Source organism: Barbus barbus (assembly GCF_936440315.1).
Source record: "Barbus barbus genome assembly, chromosome: 1".
In the NCBI taxonomy this organism is placed as follows: domain Eukaryota; kingdom Metazoa; phylum Chordata; class Actinopteri; order Cypriniformes; family Cyprinidae; genus Barbus; species Barbus barbus.
Genome location: NC_136729.1, coordinates 37,821,419 through 37,834,222, shown reverse-complemented (window position 1 = coordinate 37,834,222; position 12,804 = coordinate 37,821,419). Strand labels below are relative to the sequence as shown.

The 12,804-nt window shown below is 40.7% G+C and overlaps 1 protein-coding gene across 1 annotated transcript in view; it reads left to right on the top strand.

Moving 5' to 3' along the window:
* Nucleotides 1-3,054: 3,054 nt before the first annotated feature.
* The window catches only part of LOC306870290 (proenkephalin-A-A-like), a gene marked incomplete at both ends in the record, with an annotated part of 31,599 nt that continues 21,849 nt past the window's right edge, over nucleotides 3,055-12,804 (top strand). The window contains one exon of the mRNA XM_079417477.1: nucleotides 3,055-3,252. Coding sequence (XP_079273603.1) covers nucleotides 3,055-3,252 — 198 coding nt within the window. The remainder of the gene's footprint in view (nucleotides 3,253-12,804) is intronic.

The window sequence follows — 12,804 nt, the reverse complement described above, 5'->3', positions numbered from 1 at the left end:
GAACCAAAGTTTGTAATTTAATTGCATAACTAATTATGAATTTGAAAATTCTGATTTCGTGTTATAATTAATTACAGTTCCTGCTTCCATACTGCAACACCATTTGCTGATCAATGAAATGTTAATTGCTCTTATAATTTGAATGACAAACATCATTGGGTTTTAATAATTATCTATCATTATTGCCTTGAATTTTTTTTTTATTCCAGCATTGGTTAAGTAGGGTTTGGGCTTCCCTGTTTCAATGGTACATTATTGAGCAATCTTAATCCTAATCATTCTATAAATTTCAATAACATCATTAAATTAATAATGATAACATCATTAAATTTTAAGTAGAAACCACAATTTCTAATTTGACATTTTAATTCAATTCGCAGTCGAGTTTGGATCCACCTGTTAGGCCTCATTTTCTCTCCTTCAGTTACTTAATTATCTCAGCTAAATCTTTATAGGTTTTCCTTTTTGCTTAGGCTCGATAGTAGATAGTATTTCCCCTAGTGCTTGGTTGGTGAAAACAGTGAAGTCTTAGTCTTACATTGCTTCTCTTGTTGCCCTTCGACTGAAAATTACAACTAAAAGCCACACAATGTGGTATCGTATCAGTATTTTATTTTCTGAGTTGTGTATTCTGAGTGGTGTTGCAGTAAAAAGCCAAAGACTATAGAAATAAGCGCCAGTAGCTCACCAAGTGCAACCATTTGACGTCACCGATACAGAATGTACCATCACCGTGGACTATGGCCCCGCCATAGTCCAAAAGCGATGCCGATTTTTTTAAATAACATACATTTTCATCGGTTTTCTACTACATATTTAAATAAGTGTTCAGAAGTAATGACCAATCAGGTCACGGGTTACTGCATACGTCAGTAACTTTCAGTTCCAGTTGAGTCGATTACACGAGGTACCGCATAGGTTTCTGCAGAATACGGACTGAATTTAACTTTGCTTGATTGAAGATATATTTGTCCAAGTTGTGCGTTAATGACAACATGTAAGTTAATTTATGATTGTCCTTTACTGAAGGTGTCCTATGATGCATAATTAATAAGATGTTGTGAGCTCGTTCGGGAACATAAGTGACGACGCTAAACACAGCACCTAAGACGTTCATTCACCATATATTTACTATACTTGGATTCAGTGTTCAAATGGACATAACTGATTGATATTTACATATCAATGTATAGATGTAGATTTATAGTATGTATATGTATGTATGTATATTCCCGTTCTGTAGTTATTCTAGATTATAAGTGCTAGTTAACGGATTGTGTGATGATGCAGCAAATAATTCCATTTAGCGTTAAAAAGTGGTATTACTGCCGAGAATTAATATTTGCAATGGGCAGTTAGTAAATAGTACAAATGCCAGTTATTATGCTGAAGTTGTCCATGTTTCTAATTGTTGTTTATTATTGATTGTTTCAGACCACACACATGCCTACAGTTACCTTACATATCACTGCTGTGAAGATTATACCAAGTAATGCCCTGTGGTCTGGCTGTGCTGTTTCGTGCTGATCACTTGCTGAACTTTAATTAAAGACTGTTGATTCTTATTCATGCCTCCTGTGTTCTGACCAACGCACCAGTGCGAATGCAACTACCCTAAACCAGTGCAATACAGTCCCAAATAACTCAGTTACAATAAGAGACATAATTTATGTAATATTAAACTATGCATGTCTTAATGCTGGGGGATCCCTTTAAAAATGAATATATATATTTCATCATTCCCCAAATTCATTTAGAAAAAGTATAGTATTTTACAAATGAATTTTTAGTGCACTAAGTTTGTTCTTGATGAAAGCATGAAATAACTACATTTAGAATGTATTTTCAGTAAGTATAGACATGTCAGTCTATTTTTTGTATACTTATCATGAAATAAATATATTTTAAGCATTTAAGTGTATTTTATTTTTCACTAGGGTATGTTTTGCTTGACTCCAGAAGAGTTAATTAAGTCTAAACGCAAGTCCTAACGCATAATTTATATTATCAACATGAATGTTAAAGTATCCAACAATTAGCACTTTATCAACATTAACCAATGGGTCTGAGAGGAAATCTGCAAATTCTTTGAGGAAATCTTGGCGGACTATACAGAGTAGCCAGAGCAAGAGATAGAAGAGATTTATTTTGCATATCTGACAGTGTAACATTAAGTAGAAGTATTTTGAATGAGTACCCTGTATCCTGTTTTCTGAGTAACATTGAGAATATCACTATATATTGTTGCAACACTGCCACCACGACCAGGTTTGAGCCAGGTTTCAGTCAAGCAGAGTACATTGAAACTATTCTTTGTGATCATTTAATTTGCAATAACTGTTTTGGGTGAGAGTGATCTAATGTTTAGGAGCCCAAGCTTTAAAAATGTTTTTTGTTAATTTATTTTGTATTCTTCCAGTTTAATCACAATCAGTTTTTTTTCTAGATCCTGCATTAAATTTATATTTTGACCTCACTATTCGGGGAACAGACACAGTCTTTATAGATTGGACAACGCAAGTACTCCTATCATTTAAGTAGGTAGAACAAAAGCCATCGTAGCAGTTATTTGAGAATTGGCTTATTAGTCATATGAAGCGTAGCGTCCTGGAGATGTTGTCTGACAGGAGTTCCGCTCCGACTCTGCTAGGGTGCAGGCCATCTGCACAAAAAAAGCCTAAGAAGCTCCACGAAAAGATTCCAGTTATTAACAAAGAGAAGTTTCTGTTCTTTACACCTTGACAATAACCATTCGTTTAAAGAAAACAAGTCTATTGAACCTTTCGTGTCAACGTCGATTTGTGGGAAGCGGTCCTGACACGATGATCGTTGTCACAGGCGATGTGCTACATACTGTCTTGATCAGGCTCCTGAATTCCCTCTTCAGTGTTTCCGTCTGCCACAGCTTGATGTCATTCAACCCTGTGTAGATCACAACGGCTCCTGTGCTCTCGTCATCCTTAAGGATTGCGGGTATCTGCGCAGAAACATCGAGAACACAAGTGCCAGGGAAACAGTGAGTGTGCACTTTACTTTAGCTAGAGTAGCACTGACATGCCGGACGATGGAGTCTCCGATGATCACAGCGTTACATTCCGTCTCGTGGAGGGGAGCGAAGTGGTTCCGGGTGGAGATCTCGAAGGCCGAAGGCGGCAGAGGGGGAGAGGTCCTCGCCCGGGGCTTCGCTCACGTCTTCCGCTGCTGGTGCACCCAAGATCCCTAGTGTCCCGGCACCGGAGTAAAGGAGGCCTGGTAAGATCGGGTCCTGGGTGCACAGTGCCTGTGCAGAGAAACACACGGAGTAGAGGTGGTGGGAGTGTTATCAGCGTGCTGTATACTTATCATGGACTTGTGAGTGTCAACCCTGGATATTTCCAGAGCGGCTCTCAGCTCTCTCAGCTGGGCCTGCTTCTCCAGCAGCTCGCGGATCTGCTTCGCGGAGTTCAGAACGTGTCCTCACCTGCACTCAAAGGTAGACACAGGTAGCGATGCTAACGGGCTATAAGCTAGCGGCGGACTCGCCAAATCAAAATATAAATGCAAATGAGCTGGTGATGACCAACGCAAAACAGGACAATCTCACGGACTGAAAAAGTCAGAAACTGTCAGTAGCAGTGTTCAGTCGTATATGTTCGAACTGGTATCAGTTTAAAAGTCAGCCTATCTGATTGTACTGTGCATAATAAATGTGTGTTTATGAATTACACAGACAGGGAGCCTGGCACGATAAAAATAACGACATATCTGGTCATTGTTATAGCAACATTTGTATCGACATCAGTGCGACAAAACGTCGTAAAAACACTAAAAGTGCAGGTAATATATTTAACACGGTAATATTAAAAGATAAAATTCAGTATTCACCATATTAACGATGCATAGTTTACACAGGCAAGCAGATGAGGCCGGAAAATGAACGCAATCCGCTTAATTTTTAGAGAGTTTGCAAGAGTTTTCCTTCTAATGGTTTTCTATTGGAATCCATTTAATGTGAAACTTTGCACATTGTGTTTATATTCTGGCTTCATCCTCTTGCCTGTACAAATACATCATCAATAAGGTGTCCACTGAATCTTGCCTTTTAATATCTGTGTTTTCCTACATTATTACTTGATGCAATCTGCGTAAAAATAGCTGGCGGTCAGTGGAGCAAAGCTTTGTTTTGCCCACCAGGTCGGCGTTCCTATACGGGTGTGACGTCACGTGAAAACTATCAATAGACTGGTTGTTTTTACACACTGTGGCCACACAACTGTGCTCAAACACCTTATAAAAGTAATTTTTGCATAATAGGTCACCTTTAAGACAATTCTCCAAATAAGATAGAAAGTAAAAAAAAAAAAGAAAGTTTGGCTGCATAATTCTTGTTTTTGTCTTTTTAAATCAAAATGGTCATATTTACAGCAAAGAGAAGAGGTGGCAAAAAGGGTTTCTTAAATTCTGTTGAAGTGTTTAGAAAATACAGTCAAAGTTGGTATCAGCTTTTATTATTATTATTATTATTATTATTATTTGGTTCACATATTTTCATAAGGGACACCAGTGGAGACTGTTTTGCAGAATGACCTGGATGACTTTTGGTGGATTTTTTGAGGACTACATGTACATTTTTCAGTGAATGTGCACCTGTTGCCCTCTAATCATTGATGGATTAATACAGTACCCATGAGCAAAATTGCATATTGCACTTTTTATACTCCATACTTTAGTATTTCATATTTTGTAGTCATTACTTTCAGACAGACAAAAACTAATCTCTGATTTTCCTTTCTAAATGTACAGCGTGTGAATGTCAGTGAGTGTGCACATGTCTGCGTGTCACTAATATTACTGAAGAGCTTTCGTGAGCTTTAAGAGGAGCACCAGTCGCTCACTGTTCATCTGTCTGCTGATCATCATGCATAAATAAATGCAAAAATTTGAATAATGCAGCTGTTTAAAAGAGCACCACTTCATATGACAGACAAACAATGAACAAACAAATAACATTGTCACAGAGAAACAATGAAAAATGAGTCAGAGTTGGGGGGATGGGGAGAGTAATAGAGTATCTGTGTGTATAGTTTGCCTGCTGGAAAATCCAGCTGAAACCAGCTTTTTACTGTAGTTTTCATAATAATTCTATCTGGTCCAAGCTGAATGGTGATGAGCTGATTCAAGCTAGACTAGATGGTTGGACTGCGAACTGGTGGGGCTGAAATTGACATGCTAGAACCTCTAGGTCAAACTATTTAGCGATGGAAGATCATTCCAAGAATATTACAAGTTTGGTGTATGGTGAGTTCACACCATTCTCTCTAATCCACATTAAATGGCTAAAGGTTGTGAAGTCTCTGTACTGTTAGTCACTTTAGCAGTTCAGATGTAGCCAACTGTACTAGGAGAAGGATTAGGGAGGAGTCTGCACTCTCAAAGTCAGGATGTGTTAGTTGTAACATTGCATCACTACGCATTTGCATAAAGTTGAACTCTGCTTATCCCTCTGGTTGTGTTCGGACTCCTGTCACACTTGTGGTCTTCCCGGTTAAAAATGACCAGACTCCAAACAACTTAAGTTGAACAACATTAATTTAAAGTTAAAGACTGTCCGTGGCGACTCAGGATGCTGTTCCAGATCCTGCTGCACCACACTGCTGCCACTTACATAGTTTACAAAAAAAAAAAAAAAAAAACATTATATTTGTCCTAAATTATTGTTGATGTTCATGACTTTATCCTAGGCTGAAAGATTGTGTATCTTTCCGCACAACGTTTGTCTTTCTGTCCGTATGCTTATAGGGAGCTAATAATAGGCATTAGGGATGGGAAGATTCCCCGACTCGCTCGGTGCATCGGCAACAAAAGTTTGCGATGCATCGGTTTAAAAAGTGTGCATCGGATACAAGTTGGCATTTGTATCATGATGCATCGTTTCTAACATACACTCACCTAAAGGATTATTAGGAACACCTGTTCAATTTCTCATTAATGCAATTATCTAATCAACCAATCACATGGCAGTTACTTCAATGCATTTAGGGGTGTGGTCCTGGTCAAGACAATCTCCTGAACTCCAAACTGAATGTCAGAATGGGAAAGAAAGGTGATTTAAGCAATTTTGAGCGTGGCATGGTTGTTGGTGCCAGACGGGCCGGTCTGAGTATTTCACAATCTGCTCAGTTACTGGGATTTTCACGCACAACCATTTCTAGGGTTTACAAAGAATGGTGTGAAAAGGGAAAAACATCCAGTATGCGGCAGTCCTGTGGGTGAAAATGCCTTGTTGATGCTAGAGGTCAGAGGAGAATGGGCCGACTGATTCAAGCTGATAGAAGAGCAACTTTGACTGAAATAACCACTCGTTACAACCGAGGTATGCAGCAAAGCATTTGTGAAGCCACAACACGCACAACCTTGAGGCGGATGGGCTACAACAGCAGAAGACCCCACCGGGTACCACTCATCTCCACTACAAATAGGAAAAAGAGGCTACAATTTGCACGAGCTCACCAAAATTGGACGGTTGAAGACTGGAAAAATGTTGCCTGGTCTGATGAGTCTCGATTTCTGTTGAGACATTCAGATGGTAGAGTCAGAATTTGGTGTAAACAGAATGAGAACATGGATCCATCATGCCTTGTTACCACTGTGCAGGCTGGTGGTGGTGGTGTAATGGTGTGGGGGATGTTTTATTGGCACACTTTAGGCCCCTTAGTGCAAATTGGGCATCGTTTAAATGCCACGGCCTACCTGAGCATTGTTTCTGACCATGTCCATCCCTTTATGACCACCATGTACCCATCCTCTGATGGCTACTTCCAGCAGGATAATGCACCATGTCACAAAGCTCGAATCATTTCAAATTGGTTTCTTGAACATGACAATGAGTTCACTGTACTAAAATGGCCCCCACAGTCACCAGATCTCAACCCAATAGAGCATCTTTGGGATGTGGTGGAACGGGAGCTTCGTGCCCTGGATGTGCACAAATCTCCATCAACTGCAAGATGCTATCCTATCAATATGGGCCAACATTTCTAAAGAATGCTTTCAGCACATTGTTGAATCAATGCCACATAGAATTAAGGCAGTTCTGAAGGCGAAAGGGGGTCAAACACAGTATTAGTATGGTGTTCCTAATAATCCTTTAGGTGAGTGTATTTGCATAGGTAAAAAAATATTTATTTACTAGTGGATGCGCTTCACTTTTATTGTTTAGAATGTGACCAATAATCTGTGACCAATATTTTATATGTAGATTGATTACTCCTCTCGAAACGGTTTCTCTAGTGCGTTCTCTCATCATCACTGCGAGTGAATATGACGAATCACAACAACAATGGAGACCTGAGGAAAAGCGGGATTAAAGTCCAAAATCTGACTTGAAATAACCTAACAAATCAATCGGGGCTAAGAGGTTATAAACGACAATGTAAGTTCACACAGTCTAACTAATTTGTGCAGGCTTATTCTCAAGCAGCCCTTAATGTCGATCATGGATCAAATCGATCCACCATGGCAAACCGTGAATATATTTGTCCTGTTAATACATTTGAGACGTTTTGTTTTCCTCATTGCATAACTGACATGTCACGAGTATATTTTTCATCTGTAAATGTTAGAAAGTCATGCAAATATATCCATTTTGCTGTCAGGAGGGGATTTACGTGAGTGGACGAGCGTTGCTTCACGCATGCGCGCTAAAATAGGTACTTATGTACCCTGTGTGAACAAAATCAGTAAGTATTTTCTAACTAGTTAACTAGTATTTTCGGGAAAAAGAACATCTTTTCTGGGTCAATTTGACCTGAACACAACCAGAGGGTTAACTTTATTGCATCATCAACACTCTGCTGCTCATGTCGCCATCTCTCATACAAAAGAAAGAAGTAATGAAAGAAGTGACACTGAAAAGAACAAACTTGAAGAGTCTCTAATCAATGTAACCACTTACAAATATATCAAGGAGGTCATCCATTTTATTTTTCTTTGTCCTATACACCCAGTCATCTTCCAAACACATACTGCAACATGCCACTCCATGACTTTTTTATTTATTTATTTGTCCCCATCACTCAAATGTCCTCATAATTGCATATACTCCACTCACCATCCTCTCAGCTGCAAACCTGAAGTCTATATTCCCTATCTTTAGGGAAAAACAGACTGCAGTTGCATCAAATATGATCATCTAAAAAAAAAATTTCAGTCTGAGATTATTCCAAGAATATTACAACAATCCTTTATGAATGGTTCCCACAATGTTAGGGTGTTGTGGGTTGTTGCAGGAGCTTTGCCAGGCTGTTCTGAGTGGATGCTAGGGCATTTGCTAGGGTGTTTTGGGGTGGGTGTATGATTATTTAATATACATAGAATTATTTCAAATGTATTTTGTACTTGATTAATTATGTAATGCTGACCCACTAATTTCAATAACAGACAGTTCCACACGTGTTATTATCTGAGGTCTGTTTGTAAGAGGCAAGACGAAATTCCCTTGAGCAAAACTGTACATTAATATCAAAATAAACATAATACATCAGAAGCGCTCAGTGTAGTGAGCACTATAATGAAATTAAATTATGTCCACCCCCGACTCATCACACACACGCACACAAACACAGTTAGGATGACATGCTTTTGAAGATTATATTTTAGGCAGCAACTCCTGGCCTTTTGCAACAAAATATCAGTGTGTCCCACACAACATGGCAGTACTCTAATTCAGGGGTGGCAAGCTCTGGTCCTGAAGAGCCGCAGCCCTGCAGAGTTCAGCTCCAACCCTAATTAAAACTCACCTTCCTGTAGCTTTCTAGTAACCCTTCAGACTTTGATTAGCTTGTTCAGGTGTGTTTGATTAGGGTTGAAGCAAAACTCTTCAGGGATGCAGCTCTCCAGGACCGATGTTCGCCACCCCTGCTCTCAGGGGCAGACTGGGACAAAATTTCAGGCCGGAAAATCTCACACTCATCCAGGCCATCTCATACATTCACAACAAATTTTGAAAAAAGTTTAAATCTCTAGGCTGGGGCCATAGATGAATCAAAATTAGTACATTAATATCTACATCTTGAATATATCTTTACAGAAAAATCTTAACACTAAACATGTTTTTGCATTATCATGGGTCATGTTTTGACCTAAGTTAAATTAACCATGGTGTTATTAGGCCTATGGTAAAAGTATAGTAACCATGTTTTTTTTGGCGAATTGATTACCATTTGTATAACCAAAGTTTTACAACAAATACCATGGTGAAACATAGTGTAGCAAACCCCTTGTTAATTTGTGGTTAAACTCTTAAAAATGAAGGTGCTTAAAATGTTCTTCATGGTGATGTCATAGAAGAACCATTTTTGGTTCCACAAAGAACCATTCAGTCAAAGGTTCTTTACAGAACTATATTTTTCTTACCTTTTTATAATCTGAAGAACCTTCTTTAGCCACAAAGAACCTTTTTTGAAACAGAAAGGATCTTCAGATGTTAAAGGTTCTTTATGGAAGCATGTAGACAAAAAAGTGTTCTTCTGGCATCGTGAATGAAGCATCTTTATTTTTAAGGGTGTAATTTAACTATAGCAAACAAGGTTTTTTTTTTTTTTTAGTAAAACCAGGTTCTGTCAGGGTTCTGTCGTGTCTGTCATGTGTTCCTGCCTCATGTTTCCTTATTTGGTTTGTTTCCTGTCCTTGTTAAATGTAATCATTAGTTTAATTCTTGTCCAGCCATGTTCGTCTCATTATCTATGATTTACCTGTGTATATTAGTCCTGTCTGTTCAGTTAGATTTCGTCTGGTCTACTCGTTACTCCCCGGTGTTTGATGTCTGTGTCTTGCCCTGCCTTGATGTCAGTAAAGTATGTTATTTGAGTTTATATCCTCGTCTGCGTGTTCCTGGTTCCTCCCTCGTGTGTGCACCGTGACAGAAGACCAGACCATAACAGTAAGCGGCGCCCCTTCACTCAGTTTTGTTTTTCGTTTTTCAAAAGTCTTTTGTTAGTTCCTGTTTTGTCTGTCCCTCGCGGCATGGAAGTCGCCGCTCTTCATCCTGACTTAGCCCGCGTCAAGTGGGCGTGGGAGTTCGGCAGGATTGCCGCGAGTCCGCTGGCCGAGAGCCCTCCAGCCTGCCGATCGCGGGAGAAGTTCGCCGTTGTCCGCGGCTCATCCAACCCGCCGATCGTGGGAGATATCCGCCGCCGTCCGCGGCTCCCAACCTTGCCGCTCACACCGAGCCCGCCGTTCGCGGGAGTTCACGCCGCCATCCGTGGGGAAAGCCCACCCACCCACAGGCTCCCCTGTTCACGCCGCCGTCCGCGGCTACCCTGTGCACGCCGCCGACCCGCCTCTGACTCAATGCCCGCCGGCCAGCCTCTGACTCAATGCCCGCCGGATTGCTGCTGACTCAAGCCCGCCGGATTGCCGCTGACTCATGCCCGTCGGCCGCCGATACCCTCTCCGTGGATCAAGTCCACACGTCACGGCCAGGAGAGCCGTGTTTGTGTTTGTTGTGCCCACAGGAACATTTTAAAAAACCTAGTCTTGTCTTGTCCATGGAGACTCGTTTGGGGCAGGCTCCTTGTCTTGTGGCCATGGAGGCCATTCCAGCGGCCTGCCTCCCTGTCGCGGAAGTGGAAGCGGTTGCTGAGGGAACCTTGTAAGGGCCCCTGACTCCTTGTCATGCCTATTAAGAAGCATCTACTTACGAGCTAGCCCAGGTGGGCGGTCCTGTCCTGTCCTGTCCCTGTCGGTCTAGGCCAGGTGGGTGTTCCTGTCCGGTCCTGTCCTGTCCCTGTCGGTCTAGCCCAGGAGGGCTGTCCCTGTCCTGTCCTGTTCCTGTCTGTCTGGCCCCGGAGGGCTCCTGATACCCCCTGGATTCCCCATGGAAATTTGGGGGGAGGGGGGTAGTAGAGCTCTGGGTGGAGTGGGCGGGCCGAGGAACGAGGCCACGGCCACGAAGACCACCCGCCATGGCCTCCTGAGCCCCTGGCACCGCCGGGGCCTCCGTCTGTTCTGCTCTGGAGGTCCCCGTCCTGTGTTCCTGTGGATGTCTGTCCTGAGGGGCCTCCAGAGCGCCCACCCCCCCTCCCTGATGGAGCTGTTGAGGCTCGGGACGAGCCTTTCGGGAGGGGGGAGTACTGTCAGGGTTCTCTCGTGTCTGTCATGTGTTCCTGCCTCATGTTTCCTTATTTGGTTTGTTTCCTGTCCTTGTTAAATGTAATCATTAGTTTAATTCTTGTCCAGCCATGTTTGTCTCATTATCTATGATTTACCTGTGTATATTAGTCCTGTCTGTTCAGTTAGATTTCGTCTGGTCTACTCGTTACTCCCCGGTGTTTGATGTCTGTGTCTTGCCCTGCCTTGATGTCAGTAAAGTATGTTATTTGAGTTTATATCCTCGTCTGCGTGTTCCTGGTTCCTCCCTCGTGTGTGCACCGTGACAGGTTCATTTTTGTAAGGGCTGAGTTGTTGTCTGCCTTCCCTGCTAAAAAAAACAAAACAATAGAAGCCCAATAGTAAACCATCACAGAAATTCCAATGGTTTCCAATAAAATACCATTATAAACTATTAGCTTTTTCCAGTAAAACATTACAAAATGCTTTTGTAGTGTGTTTTAGGCATTTTTCCAATAGGATTTAACATCCCACCAATAGAATCCATCACATACCAGTAGACACCATTATAGTTTCCATTAAAACCAATACAATTCCCATTATAGCTATTAAATCCATTATATTTTCTATTGTGTTTTGGGCAGGGTTCTATTGTTTTTTTTTCAGCAGGGTTAGCGCCCTCTAAACCTGTTATAAAACGATGTGAATATTTGTCTGCTATTCCTACTCTTTACAATAGTAATTACGTCCTTTTGGTAATTTTTCAGTAATTGACTGCTACTGCTAACATTTTCTAGAAGTTTAATGTTTAATAAAACTACAATAGTCTGTTTACAGAAGTAACTGACCTGAACTGAACAGGACAGTTTAGCCTCTCTGCTCCACCTGGGCACTTCCACTCCATTCTCGAGTCTTGCATCCTATTGGCGGACGCAGGAGCGTGCGCGAGGCGAATTGCGTTGCCAGTCAAGACCAGTAACCGACTTGATTTATTAGAGTTTTATTATTGAATGGTGAATTCGGAAATAGTCACTTTAGTACATTCAGCAGGCAACAACAACACATATATATATATATATATATATATATATATATATATATATATATATATATATACTGCCATACGAAGGAAAAATACCTTAACTCGCTTGAGTGTGAAACTGAGAAAAATGACTTTAAAGTTTTTTTACTTGTCCAGCCAAATTAATTATAGGTAGGCAATTAGATGTTTTAGTAATGAAAATGATCTACATTAAAAAATAGTGAGCTCAAACTTGATTTTTAGTTAATGTACTCTGCCTTTGCATTATCTGCAAAAAGTGAGAAGTCACACCAAGGCAAAAGGCAGTAACTTCCACATTATCAATATTTGATTGCTAATCACCATTTACTAAATCTTTATAGTAATACCTATATCAAATCTACTTATCATGGGCTATCTCAAATTGGCTATTGCATATAGTGTGACTGTATTATTTTTTAATTTTTTTGACCGTAACAAGCAGACTAAAAGTTAAACGTGAGTGGATACCGTTTTGCTACCAATTTATTTGCTATGCTCAGTAACGTAAAATAATTCTAGACATAGCATAATTACTTATATTGACTTGAATTAAATAGCCTAACCTAAAAGAACGACTTGTGGATTTACGTGAACACCAGCAAGCAGGCATGCTCAGAAATGCGCGTGGATTAAACATCTCCGACGACGTTCAG